The sequence below is a fragment of the Talpa europaea genome, assembly GCF_964194135.1.
Source record: "Talpa europaea genome assembly, chromosome: 12".
Taxonomy (NCBI): domain Eukaryota; kingdom Metazoa; phylum Chordata; class Mammalia; order Eulipotyphla; family Talpidae; genus Talpa; species Talpa europaea.
In genome coordinates, this window is record NC_140079.1 from 70721190 (window position 1) to 70735862 (window position 14673).

Sequence of the window (14673 nt, forward strand, 5' to 3'; positions counted from 1 at the left end):
GTCTTCCAGGAGTAAGGTCATGAGGAAGACAGGGGAGGGATTTTGTGAAATGATAAAAGGCAGTGGTTCACACTTCCTGGAATGGAGAATGTGATGGGCCTCTCTGTTCTCCAGAAAGGGCCAAATTCTCCAGAAAATACCCTGCTCCTTCCCAGAAGCTTGGCCATGAGATTCAGAGTCCAAGTGATTGAACTTGTGATTGAAATTCAAGTGATTGAAATTCTTTCTCTTCTGGAAAAATACAAGTTACCCCTAAGACAGGGAGGGGGGGGGGTGGCGGGCACCTTGTATTAAGTGAGGTGTCTCCTATTTCAGTGCCTTGTCCCACTTTCTGCTATCAAGACAAATAGCAATCCTAAATTTGAGCTTGTGCAGACAGAGCGACTAACACACACTCCTCTCCTACATCACTCGGTTTGAGATAGTTTTGCCACCTACAATCTGGCACTCTCCCAGGCCTCGGAAAAATGCTGCGGTGCTGCCAGGAAGCTTAGCATGTTGTTTCTCCTCTGCTATTGCTCGTTTCTTCTTGCTCAGCTCCCAACACCATCCCAGGCCCTACCCAGACTGAATTTCCCCAGATGATGCAAATAGGTGATGACCATGATAACACACAGTGAAACAGTCGAGTGTTTAGAGACCGTCTTGGTGGGTAGGAGAATGCATAGTTTCTGCTGTTTTCTGAGCCAGGTGATGATCTCAGTGTCAGCAGTGAGGCATGACATAGCGCGAGAGCAGAGACTGGAGACATTAAGGGTTTGTGTGTGTTGAGGGCGACTGGTGGAAAGATTTCAACAGGAGAGTCTTTCTTGCTGATGCCATCCCAAAGGATGGGGAGGGATCCTATTGCAGAATTAGAGCTCGTCACAGAACTGGGTCTGTAGTGACTGAGACCAGTAGAGCCCCGTTTAGCTCAACCCATCTCCAAGGAACTATGAACGTTACTCTTTCTTCTCTGCCTCTCCTAAGAATTACCGACAGCGGTCTGGGTTGTAATTCTTTGCTTATTGGACAAGTGTCTTTCTCACGAGCCTGAGTCCTTGAAGAGCAGGGCCATTTTCATAAAGATGAAAATGAGCTTCTTGCACAGTGCCTGTGCATACAGCAAGTGCTCAATGAGCATTTACTAATAAGAGAACAAATAAGCATCGCCCTGATGAACACGGTTCTTCCTTCCCCCGGGGCCATGGCTGGGAGTTGGCTGTGATAACCTCAGCATACTGTCTTGCCCCCTCAGATGACATCGGTCGCCAAGGTGTACTACAGCCAGACGACTCAGACAGAAAGCCGGCCCCTGGTGGGCCCGGGCCTGCGGCGGCGGAGAGTCCTGACCAAGGACGGCCGCAGCAACGTGAGGATGGAGCACATTGCCGACAAGCGCTTCCTCTACCTCAAGGACCTGTGGACAACCTTCATCGACATGCAGTGGCGCTACAAGCTTCTGCTCTTCTCTGCCACCTTTGCAGGCACCTGGTTCCTCTTCGGCGTGGTGTGGTACCTGGTAGCTGTGGCGCATGGGGACCTGCTGGAGCTGGGTCCCCCCGCCAACCACACCCCCTGTGTGGTGCAGGTGCACACGCTCACTGGGGCCTTCCTCTTCTCCCTCGAGTCCCAGACCACCATTGGTTATGGCTTCCGCTACATCAGCGAGGAGTGCCCGCTGGCCATTGTGCTTCTCATCGCCCAGCTGGTGCTCACCACCATCCTGGAGATCTTCATCACGGGCACCTTCCTGGCCAAGATCGCCCGGCCCAAGAAGCGGGCGGAGACCATCCGCTTCAGCCAGCACGCGGTGGTGGCCGCCCACAACGGGAAGCCCTGCCTGATGATCCGAGTAGCCAACATGCGTAAGAGCCTCCTGATTGGCTGCCAGGTGACGGGCAAGCTGCTTCAGACCCACCAGACCAAGGAAGGTGAGAACATCCGGCTCAACCAGGTCAATGTGGCCTTCCAAGTGGACACGGCCTCTGACAGTCCCTTCCTCATCCTGCCTCTCACCTTTTACCACGTGGTGGATGACAACAGTCCCTTGAAAGACCTTCCCCTTCGCAGTGGGGAGGGTGACTTCGAGCTGGTGCTGATCTTAAGCGGCACAGTGGAGTCCACCAGTGCCACCTGCCAAGTGCGCACTTCCTACCTGCCGGAAGAGATCCTTTGGGGCTATGAGTTCACACCCGCCATCTCACTGTCAGCCAGTGGCAAATACATCGCTGACTTTAGCCTTTTTGACCAGGTTGTGAAAGTGGCCCCTCCTAGTGGCCTCCGTGACAGCACCGTGCGCTATGGAGACCCTGAAAAGCTCAAATTGGAGGAGTCACTAAGGGAGCAAGCGGAGAAGGAGGGCAGTGCCCTTAGTGTGCGCATCAGCAATGTCTGATGCTGGGTTCCCCACCTCCCGCCCCTCTGGTCTCTTGCTTTTGGCACCCTGGGTGGGAGACGCCACCCAGTCTCACTGGAGGGCCCCAGAAGCACCTTCTCCACTCCCTCCCCCTTCCCCAGTGGCCAGCTGGTAGTCTAGGCCAATTGGAACCCCAGTTCCCTCCCCCTGTGCCCTATCACCACTTCCACCCCGGTATACACACACCTCCCTTAGGCCAGGGTGGGGGAAGAGAGGGAAGATTAGGCTGCAGTGGCTCACCAGGCCTCAGCCATGCTTGGAGACGTACATTAGGAGGACCATGTGGTTGGACAGACAGCCTCCCCCCACCGCCCGCCGCCGCCAGAAAGTTCGGTGACTCGAGGCTGGAGCCCTCCCTCTCTAACTCCCCGGCTAGCAAGTTCTCTCAGGCGAGACCCTCTCTTATGGGCCTTTTGGGATCTGTGCCCTCAGAAATATAGGAATCTGGAATCAATTTATCCTGGGGTGTCTGCCAGTCCCTGTGGAAAGCAGCAGGTTTTTTCCTGGTGTCGCTTGTTGTTATCGGCATCGGGAATCTGGGACTGGAACTTAGGACCTCGGTCAGGAGTATTTTCCTTTTCTCCTTTCTCAAGTGGGCCTTCTCCTAGGATACTTGCTCTCTTGCAGATGTCTGCTCCCAGAGAACTGGGGTGGACCCAGGAAATAAAAATCATAGCCCCACATCTGCATCCTTCCTGGCCTCTGAGCTCTGCGGGGGAGAGACTAAGGCAGGGCTGCTGTCCCTCACCTCGCCTGTTTTCCAGGCGGCCCTGGGAGGAGCGGCTCTCCCGTGTCCTGTGAATGGCGTGGCCCTTTGTGAATATGTTCCCCTGAAGCAGTTCAGTGCCCTGGTCCATGGAAATGTCTGAAACTGATGCTCCACTGTGCCTAGCTTCTCGCCTCCTTTCCTGCCCAGCCCAGCCCTGCCTTCCCTTAACCCCAACCCTTTGCAAGGGCCTCCCTCCCTTAACACCGATGCACAACTAAGACTAGACTCACAGGCAGGGCACAGATTCTCCAGGACAGGAATGCCAGCCCCACCGAGTGGGATGAGTGAATTCCCAGACTCCCAGACGGCTCTGCAGAGCCTCTGGGGATTGGGGATGCTTTGTTCAGGTTTGGGCAGACAGAACTCTGTGGCTGGCAGACGCTAATCTCCCTGCTGCTCCTCCCAGCACCTCCGCATCGTGCCAAGCCGCTGTATTATGCAATGATGGGAGGAAAGGGACCTCCTGATCCAATGGCTAGTGTCCCTCAGCGCTCCCAGACAGGGATAAGTGACTGTCAGTCTCGCTCTCCTCTCTTCTGCCATTTCAGGCCAGTTAAAAGGTGTAATTTAAGATTTGACTTGAGTTGTTCCTTGTTCCCTGGAGGGACTGGTAGGGGAAGGAAGGGCATACAGGCACCGGAACTTTCTGTAAAGCCCCAAATCTCAACAGAGCTTTCTAGTCTCATTTAGGCACCAAGGAGCTCCTGGTACCCCTCAAAGTCATGTAGAGGGGTATGAATTAAGTGGGACTCGGTCACCTGTTAGAAGCTCCATACTTAGAATATGTACATAGACGTGTGTACATATTCTGCAGAGAAATTGACAGAAGTGTGAGGCTGGACCCAAGGTCACCCCTTACTACAGCTGCACAAGCTCCTTGAATTCAACTCACTGCACCTTGAAAATGAAGACGCTTCATTCTCCACTTCTTATAACGCTCACCATTATTCCATAGCTCTCAAGAAAACCGGAACCAGAAACACTTGAAGACCCAGAACAGAACAGAACAGAATAGAACAGAGAGCAGAGCCAGATCCTGGGCTCTCCATTTGGCTCAACATTACACTTGCTTGATTTCTCTCTCTGTGTGAGGGCAAGGGTACTGCGGAGTGTGTATATGTGAATGTGAGTGTGTCTTATCCATCAGCAAAGTTACCTCCATCTAGTTTGTCTGCACACAGCAGCTTCCCTCCTGAGGAATTACTCCCCTTCCACTCCCTGCTGTCTGTTCTAAGCCCCCTGACTCAGATTCTTGGATAAGAAAATGAGGACATTTTCTGACTTACCCTTTTTGATTTTCCTCCAGGATCCCAGACTTTGCTCTAATTGCACTTTAAATCATATAATCCTTTTAATATTCTCCCAGGAGCTCTCCCAGAGAACAATGCCCTCTGCCCTCAACCCTAAATGGCCCTTCAGACTACAGCCTCATCTCCTCTGAGCAAAACCCTTGCAGGCGATCAGATGAGCATCAGCAGCAGCTGGGTCCGATGAGCAGTGGGCGCCTGGCCACACCAACCAAGATGCAGAATGCCAGGAAGGTGCTGGGCACAGGGCAAGGGGGGACTTCAGATGAGGGCAGAACAACCGAGGGGGAGGATACTCAGGGTATGACCATGAGACAGGCCTTGCTGAGGGGCTGGGTGGAACTGATGAAAGCCTGGGTGTTTCCTGGGCTGCAGACAGGAGGTAGGTGGAGGCTCGGGAATTAGGATATGATACAGATGAAAGGTTTATCTAAGAAGGAGAAAGAAACAGATAATATATATATGTGTAGATATATATATATATATATATATATAAAATGTATATAGGACCAAACATATTGAATGTACAGGAGGGAAGAATTCTGAGACCCCAGTAATGGAGGTAGGTGTCTTACTCTGGTTTTAAGGTCAGACCCGCCTGATTCTCAGACACGCAACCAGTGATCCTGGTCTCAATGTGGGCACGAGATACCTGAGGAAGACTTCCAGGTTTGATAACGGGAAGGGTGTGGTGGTGGTGGAAGCTGCTTTTCAGAAATAGAGAGGTGTTCATGAAGCTTCTGCTAACAGATGAGAAAGAGGGGAGACAGGAGAAACATGAGGAGGGGAGATATGCTACCCATGAACTCTAGAACCTACTTATTCTCTGTGCTCCCATCCCCAGCAGTGCCCTGTCACTATAGCACTTTTTGTTTTAAAATAAAGCACCCTTCTTCTTCCTTTTCTTGAAGTCCATGGTATTTGCCCTGCTTCAGCAGGAACAGAGCAACTGCACGCCAGCTCCTAGAGGTGACGGCTGTTAAACTAAGTAGCCGAGACTCCGCTGTTTGGGAGGCATTACGGGGAAGCCCCAATCCTAGAATCCAGACAGGATTAAAGAGCTGTTGGGCCTAAGATGATTCCAATGCAGAAGCCCAGCCTTCTGTGTGGCAGCAAGCAGCCCGAAGAGAATGCCCTCCAGGCTGGAGGAGTGCTGACTCTGGCATTAGTGCAGGGGGAGGGCGTGGTGCTTCAGTTTTGACAGCGCTATGAAAATGAGGAATGAGGCCTCGAGGCCTCGGTGGCTTAGGGGTGGGGAGTCCTCCTCTGGGCTTCACTCATTATCTTTCCTTCTGTCTGCTAATAAGACTGTCCAGTGGTTTCCATCTGAGGCCTCAGCAGAGGAAGCTAGTTGCACTATTGCTACAAGCCAGGGGCATGCCCCTCCCCAAGGCCACCATGCTGGTACTTTATCCCTGCAAGTTAATCTAGTTCATTTATAAAATAACCCACTCCCTTTGCTGTGAAGTTAGCATGGCCTGCAGGCTCCCTAATGGCCAGCTCTATAGAAGCAGAAGTATCAAGGGATGGTTTTTCCCCTCATTGCATTAAAGACTAAAACAGGTCAAATTTACCTAGGGGAAAAAAATGTGAGCATTTTTGGTTTATTTTATTTTATTTTATTTTTGTCTGTTCAGAACAAGCTACTAAATAAAATGGATGAAACTCTGTTCTTCACTCTAGCTTCTTTTAGAAATCATAATTGAAGTCTGAGCTCATAGTGACGTACGTATAGAAGGACCATTAGACTGCGCGGGTGACACCTGGCCAGGCCTCTTCCCTTTGTGGCTGTCACTCAGTCTCTCCACTCCTTTCCCACATGTCCGCTCGTTAGCTTGCAGACCCTTTAGCAAGTACCTCTCAAATACAGCTTTTAGAAGATTACAAATAAAAGGTAAGATCCAGAAATCTGAAAATGGGCTCCACTTATCTAGGAAAGTCTAGTTGCTGGGACTCTCAAGCATTTTTTTTCTTTTTTTTTTTTTTAAAGATTTATTTATTTTTTTTACACAAGCATTGGGTACAGTCAGAAGCGCGGGAGGGTGAGAGAATTCACCAGAGCCAGAGCGGGGAATAGAACAGACAGACTGATGAAATACACTGCTGAGGGGAGCAGCCGGCAGCAGGAGAGGTCTGCGCGCCATGTGGGACCCTCGCCAGCGGCCGGGGATTGAACCGGTGCTGCAGAGGCTGCGGGCAGCTTTGCAGCCCAGCACTCAACCGCTGTGCCACCAGGAGAGGCCCTCTCAAGCGTTTCTTACATCCAGTGTCATACACGCAACTTCCTCAAGGCTCAAGGATCCTGCTCATTTAGTTGTGGGCACTTCTGGCCCCAGCTCTCTAGGTAGATTTCTCTTCTGCTTTTACCTCTCACTAGCCTGGGTCAACATCCAGCCCTTAAATTTCTGTGATAAGAAACAACAGATCCCACATCATTGACTCCTATTCCCCAAGAGGGAAGGGCCAAGGAAGGAGGAAAGAAAACTGGATCTTTATTAGCAATACACACAATATTTAGGAAACCCTGGTTTGGGATAAATCATAAGACATAGAATGGAATATATAGTCCCTTCAAGTTTGAAGAAACTAGCCAACTTCTGAAGAAACAAAATAACAAGTAGCATATACTAAAGACCAGATATAACATGATAACATTAACAACAGATTCCAAAGAGAACAATCACTGCAGAAAACATTTCACAATGACAGGTGAAATGTATCAAAGTATCAAAGGATAAATGTATCAAAGGATGGTATCAATCTTAGGAGCTCTGATTAAAACACATTTGACCTAAGATTCTAGAAAAATCAGCAAATACTTAGTAAGTTCCAATACATGGAAAGTACCATTCAAGTAACAAACTGAAGACATGACACAAGCTGTCAAGGGATGGGCAGTCACACTGGGCTTTGTATCTGCTGCTCCTTCCATGGAACTCTACCTACTGCTTGTCAGCCTCAGCTCTGTCTCACCTCGTCTCCACCTGTCTCACTCCAAACCAGGTTACAAGCAATAACTGTACCACATGCCCCTCTTCCACAGCTCTTCCCCACTGCGGTCTTGAGTTACTTGTCAATTTATCTGACTAGTGGCTATCTTGCTCACTAGACTTTAAGTGCCCTATGAATAGAATTCATGTCGGTTTGGTCACCAGTACAGCTCAGCTTTCAGCACAGTGCCCAGCATGGCTGATGGTCAATAAATGGAGCAGGAGGAAGGAGGGAAGAAAAGAGGGAGGTAAGGGCCTCCCCTGGTGGCACAAGTGGCTGAGCGCAGCTCTGTGAAGCTGTCCGCAGCCTCTACAGAGCAGGTTTGATCCCCGCGGCCAGCTGGTGAGAATCCCATATGGCGCAGCAGACCTCTCCTGTTGCACCCGCTGCTCCCCTCAGCAGTGTATTTCGTCAGTCTGCTTGTTCTGCTCCCTGCTCTGTCTCTGGTGAATCTTCTCACCCTCCCACGCATCTGGCCTGTACCCCAGTTCTTGTATAAATAAATAAATAAATAAATAAATCTTTAAAAAAAAAAAAAAAGAAAGAAAGAGGAAGGGAAGATACTTGCCTCAGGTTCCCATAGCTACACACAGTGTAACCGGGAGACTTAGGTAACATGTTTCATAGGCATGACATGATTAGCTGTTAAAAAAAATAGAACAGACAATAAAGACCACTGTTTTGGGGAAGGAGAGACCATTTCTACTAGCTAATGTCTAGAAAGGACTTTACAGAGAAGTTGAGGCTTGAGCTCAAAAACTGAAGGATAATTGGAATTTCACCAATGAAGAGAATGAGGAGTCTTTATAGGAGTCTTTATAGTCTTTATAAAGTACCAGGCATATTGAAGGGATGGTTCAAAAACCTGGAAGAGAGGGCTTTGCAGGTGAACAGGTTGAAAAGGCCAGGTAATGGAGGATTGAATGTCAAGCTTAAATAGTTTGTTATTTTCTTCAATAGGCAATTGGGAGACACTATTGAAAGTGTTTGAGGAAGCAAAGAATCTAACTAAAGAACTACTTATATCAATCTGGCAGTAGAATTAAGTGAAAGGAGACACTAAATGAAGAGACCTGCAAGAGATTGGGGGTGGGGAGAATTGCCACAGTCCCTGGTATACTATATTGAAAGTCTGGACTAAGGTGACTTATGCTGATCATAAACAGAATCAGGAATAGCTTTAAAAGAAATTACAAAGTGGAAAATACAGGCAAGATCTAAAGGAAACAGAAGGTACACTTATAGCTAAATGGGCCTGGTTTAATGAAGGGATGATATACAAAGTTGTGGGCAGGGTTAACAAATCAACAAGGGATGGGGAAGAACTCAGGGATTCATAACAATCTTAAACCTGAGGGGACAGTTACTGGAACTTGGTGAGAGCTGCAGGCAAGGGGGAGGGCTACTGTTGCCACTGGAGCCATTGTCTTAGGGAGAAGAACTCACACGGTCCACAGCTCTACCAGCACCTTCCATTGGCTTATTCTAAGGGAAAGCTGGGAAGGAAGGGAAGCTGTGTGACACTGCCCAGAGGTTAACCTCCTAGAATACATAAAGGTTAAAAATGATAGAGAGGAGGGTCTCCCTAATGGCACAAGGGGTTAAGTCTCAGTACTATGAAGCTATTGGCAGCCACTGCAGCTCAAGTTCAATCCCCGGCCAGGGAGCTAAACCACATAGCGCAGCAGACCTCTCCTGTCTCACCCATTATTCCCCTCAGCAGAGTATTTCAGTAGATCTGCCTGTTTTTCTCCCCACTCTGGTGAATCCTCTCACCACCACCACCTCTGGCCTACACCCCAGCTCTTGTGTGAATAAATAAATAAAATAAATCTTTAAAAATTCTTTCTTAAAAAAAAAAAAAGGATGGAAGGCAGATCTGGAAAGGTAAGGAGAGTACATACAGCAGAGTGACTGAAGTCAAAGTCCTGGCTAATCATGTGGAGACAAGCTATGCATGTGTGTTCATCTCCAGGCCACTGGCTTTAAGAAGATGGAAACCTAGAGCCAGGCAGTGAAAGGAGGAATTAGGAAGGGTTGTAAATAGTTCAAGAGGTAATGAATGGCTGAACATTTGGGAAAATGAAGCTCTTGCAGGGAAAGGTAAACAAATAGAATCCCTAAGCCTAATGCAAAACACACAATTTGGGATCTTTAGACCCTGTGATATCTCTGTGTTGTCCAGTATTCTTGAAAGTTGGACCTCTGTGTTCAATTTATTTTACAGACTCCAATTCTTTCTTCATTTCCATAGCTACTACCAACATTTTACTCCTTGGACTTGGTGATGCAAGCAGTTTCTTGTTGTTACTTCTTCATATGCCCAAATTTGGTGCCACCCACCTTTCTGCTAGTTCAGCTCTGTAGGATGAATTGGCTGAGGTTTTTCTCCCACATTATCTAAACCAACCCAGCCAGAGAAATCCTTACTTAATTAATTCTCAGACATCTACCTCCACATTCTCTCTACCTTCTGAGACTATGCTTCACTGTTCTGCTACAGGAAAAGAATACATCAGAGACAGAGTCACAGGGAGGCTATGAGAAAGATTCAGACAAGAGGTCAATGAGAGGAAGCAGAGAAATTAGGATTCATCTCAACATTTTATTTGCAGGTTAGCCACACAGTGATTAAGAATACTCTGGGCCAGACAGACCTGCTGTTGATTTCCAGTTCTGCCACTAGTTGACTACGTGACTTGGAAAGTTACTGAATTTCCATGAACCTCAATTTCTTTGTCTGTAAAGGCAGGAATATCCACCTTACATGGTAAGCATTTAGCACAATGCCTGGCACATTGAAAATAATTCCTTAGCAATGCTAGCTATTAGAAATCATTATCATCATTACTATTATTTGAACAGCGATGTGCTGCCATTGTATATATGGTTACTGTACTGTCCAAAAATAATTAAGTGAATTATCAATATAAGGCATACAAACATCAAGGAAGATAAAAGGGCAGAGATATAGCATATGAATGTGGAATATGTAAGATGTACAGGGTTCATGAAATGATAGAAATAAATTATATGAGGGAAGAGTAGAGGCTAGTCCTAGAAAATGCATATTCAGACCGAATGGAATCATGCATCTTCTTGTACTAGTCTACAGGACTTCCCTTAGGAAGGAGGATCATCTGTAAAATCAAGTAAGACAATATTTATGAACATTTGCCATATGCCTAAAACTGCAATAAATTATGAGTAATTGAAAAAAAAACAAAAACCTAAGGATAAGATTGTGTTTTTGAGGTCAAAGCCTCAAAACCGTATAATCTAATTGAAAAGGTCATGCATACATAATTGCAGAATTATGAAATTCTGCAATGCAGACTGTAAGTGCAGTACAGGCCTGCAGAAAGGAAAGAGCTAATGGGCTGGAGTTCTTAGTAATTCATGCAAGAAGGATTGGAGTGAGATGAGTGCAGTGGTAGATATTGCGCATGGTAAAATATTTTGAAAGAGAAAAGGACTGGGAGTTAGGAGCATCCCAAGAAAACCATCTAGTAATATTCTAGTAAGAGGAACATCCAAAATCAATTCTATACTAAGTCTGGCAATAAGTTAGATGCTGAGACACAGAAAAAAAAATGAAGACAATCTCTGTTCTCAAAGAACTCAGAGTGATGGAAAACTAGGAAAGAAAAACATCAAAAAACTAGGCTTACAAAGCAGCATGACAAATGCTGTAATAATGGGCATTCTGAAAGGGAGTTTGGAACACTGGTGCTACACTAAACTGGGATGACAGGCACAGGAGGAAGCTCGCATGTGGAAGGGCAAATATTTCTGAATGAGAGACATTCTAGAGCTTAGAGGCACACTGCCTCAGTCTAGGTACCTGCAGTCAGAAGAAAAGGACTGGCATCTGAATCATGGATACTGATGAAAAGTGAGCTGCTGGCAGGCTAAGCTTTGTGTAGTTAACATTCGAATCCAGGCATGAGGGGTTAAGTAGGTGTTTGCTGCGGTGGCGGAGGGGGGCTAGGCAGCTAGCCAGAGGAACTGTGGATGCAGTGGCATTGAAGCACAAGAGCATGGCAGATTTGAGACTTATAAGAAGCTTCCCAGGCCTCTTACACTCCTCCGCCTAGGGCTGCCAGATTAAAAACGGCCTTCCCGGTAATCTGGAGTAGGTAAGGAAGAATTCACTAGACCGCGGAGGACATACACACATTCTAGGTCGTCCCCAATACTGCAGGGATATAAACAATGGCGTCTCCTAAACACTGGGACAACACAGAGCGTCGTCTCTCAGTTCAGCCCGGGCGGTCCCACAGCCCGGATCACCCGTGAAAAGGATCTGTTTATTTTTCACCCCTACATGTCACTGCTGTTTCTGCCCAGGCTGAGTGACGTGGCCCAAGACAGGGACTCACTCCCAACACACCCCTTCTTTTTTTTTTTTTTATAGAGGCATGTTTTATTTATTTATTTGTTTGTTTGTTTTGTTTGTACATGCACTGGGTACAGTCAGAAGTGCGGGAGGGTGAGAGAATTCACCAGAGCTAGAGCAGAGCACACCCCTTCTTTAGGCAGAACCGCACTTATGCGGCGCCGGTGAACTTAAATACCAGGCACGACCCGAAGTCCCGCCTAGGGGCGAGGCAGCCAATCCCAAAGAAGGATGGCTTTGCCCGACTTCCGGCACAGGGCAGCGTCGCGCCGGAAGTGACGATGCAACGGTAGTTTGTGGCGGCGGTGCCCGACGCGCCGGGCGCCTGAGGCAGGAAGCCGGGGCCGCGTTTAGCGCTCGGGGGCCGTCGGCCCCTGCTGAGGGCTGTGGGCGCGCCATGCGCCGCGGGGGGCACTCGGCCGAGCGGCGTCTCCAGCTGCCAGTGTCCCCCGCTGGTATATTCGGCCTGGCCTTTGCGGCGCGGGTGGCCCTGGTCTTCTATGGCGTCCTGCAGGACCGCGCGCTGCGCCTGCGCTACACCGACATCGACTACCAGGTCTTCTCCGACGCCGCGCACTTCATGGCCGCGGGCCGCTCCCCGTACCTGCGCGCCACCTATCGCTACACGCCGCTGCTCGGCTGGCTGCTGGTGCCCGGCGTGCACCTGGGCCCGCTCTTTGGCAAGTTTCTCTTCATCAGCGGGGACATGGTGGCCGCCTTCTTGCTGTACCGCTTGCTGCGCTGCCGCGGCTTAGGCCGCCGCGGCGCTTGCGGCTACTGCGTCTTCTGGCTGCTCAACCCGCTGCCCATGACCGTGTCCAGCCGCGGCAACGCCGACTCGCTGGTGGCCTGCCTGGTGCTGGCGGCGCTTTACCTCCTCGAGAAGCGACTGGTCGCCTGCGCCGCCGTGGCTTACGGGTTCGCGGTGCACATGAAGTTGTACCCGGTGACCTACATCCTGCCCATCGCCCTTCACCTGCTGCCGGAGCGCGGTGACGGCTCGCGGCCGGCCCCGTGTTCACTCCAGGCCCGCCTGTACGAGTTCCTGAAGCGGCTGGGCAGTCGGTCCGTGCTGCTCTTTGTGGCGGTGACTGGGCTCACATTTTTTGCCCTGACCTTCGGGTTTTACTATCAGTACGGCTGGGAATTTTTGGAGCACACCTACTTGTATCACCTAACCAGGCGGGACATCCGGCACAACTTTTCCCCATACTTCTACATGCTGTACCTGACGGCGGAGAGCAAGTGGAGTTTCACCTTGGGCATGGCCGCCTTCCTCCCACAGTTAATCTTGCTGTCAGCAGTGTCTTTCGCCTATTACAGGGACCTTGTCTTTTGTTGTTTTCTTCACACGTCTATTTTTGTGACTTTTAACAAAGTCTGCACCTCCCAGTACTTTCTGTGGTACCTCTGCCTTCTGCCCCTTGTGATGCCGCTAGTGCGAATGCCTTGGAGGCGAGCTGTACTGCTGCTGCTGCTGTGGTTTATGGGGCAGGCCCAGTGGCTGGCTCCCGCATATGGGCTGGAGTTTCAAGGAAAGAACACCTTTCTCTTTATTTGGATAGCTGGTTTGTTCTTCCTTCTTATCAACTGTTCCATCCTAATTCAAATTATTTCCCACTACAAGGGGAAACCCCTAATAGAGAGGATCAAATATGACTAAAACGTCCTCCAATTACTCTGCTACTTATATCTATTATGCTCTGATCTGTATGGACCAGAGAGGAGCTTTGGAGAGTTTTTAAAACATCCTAAGCACTCTACAGAATTGCTCTGTTTGGAGCATAAAATCCTGTTGCGACAAATTAAAACGAATGTTTGCCTCTTATATAAATGGGACTCTGATTGAGGTTCCCTCTCTTGGAAGTCTTAGGGCTGATCTACCTAGGACATGATGAAAAATAAAGGTTATCTATTTGAAAATGGGTAGGCTGATCAAAGTTGCAGGTGCCAAAAAGTTTTTGTAGAAAAATAGAAGAATATAGTCAGAGAGGTAAGGTCTCTGCCAGTATTTGTTCTTACATTCTGCTGCTGTTTGAATCTGTCTTTATCTTTTAACACCAACGTTTTCTTTTTAAAGCTTTCCTAATTGCTGTGAAAATTTACAAAGTGTTTCTAAAGTACAACTTTTTGATATAAATTATTACATTCTACTGTGCTCAGGTTGGGAAAGTTAATTTTGTATAAAGTGGGGTCTTATGAGATAAAGAATTCCCAAAATTTAAGTAGTCATGTTTCATGTATTTGTTTTATAACCTAGTTTTTCAGGACTTAATCCCCTAATATTCAACTACCATTTGGTTTTATACAGAAAGGATTAAATTTCAATTTAAACTTGAGTTTAAAACTTTAAACTTGAGTCATTGCATATTTTAAAATAGCATCTTGCTTTTGATATTTGAGTTCCACTGTTAGAACCTTTAGTGTTCTTCTATACCTGTTTTTAATTTTTTGATTGCTAGAGTAATATTTTTCATCTAGAATAAAGTGTTATCTTTGTTGTGAAAGTAATATTAGTAGATTTTAACTATTAAAAAGTTAAAGTATTAGACATTTCCCAGCTTAACAGTAACCCACTTGGTGAAAATTCCGTGATGGAAATGGAGGCCTGTACGGGAACTCCTAGAAGCATAGGAAGCATCTTAAGTAGCCATTCACCTTCAAAACCAGAGAATGGTCTTGGAAATGATGCTTTGGTGCGCAGGTCCATTCCCTTACTATTACAATATTTCTGGGAGAAAAATGCTTTCTGAGTTTCAAACAAGCAACCAAAAAAAATCTTAACATAGCCCTATAGGTTGAGGACTCC

General features: G+C 47.8%; 2 protein-coding genes across 2 annotated transcripts; both read left to right on the plus strand.

Annotated features, from left to right (window-relative positions):
- Window positions 1-1237: 1237 nt before the first annotated feature.
- Window positions 1238-2419, plus strand: KCNJ10 (potassium inwardly rectifying channel subfamily J member 10; the record flags this gene model as incomplete). The annotated part of the gene is made up of 1 exon (XM_084251022.1): window positions 1238-2419. One exon carries the CDS (start codon window positions 1238-1240, stop codon window positions 2375-2377), a length of 1140 nt encoding a protein of 379 aa, XP_084107148.1. The 3' UTR covers window positions 2378-2419.
- Window positions 2420-12261: 9842 nt separating this feature from the next.
- Window positions 12262-13527, plus strand: PIGM (phosphatidylinositol glycan anchor biosynthesis class M; the record flags this gene model as incomplete). The annotated part of the gene is made up of 1 exon (XM_084250106.1): window positions 12262-13527. One exon carries the CDS (start codon window positions 12262-12264, stop codon window positions 13525-13527), a length of 1266 nt encoding a protein of 421 aa, XP_084106232.1.
- Between the last annotated feature and the right edge of the window lie 1146 nt (window positions 13528-14673).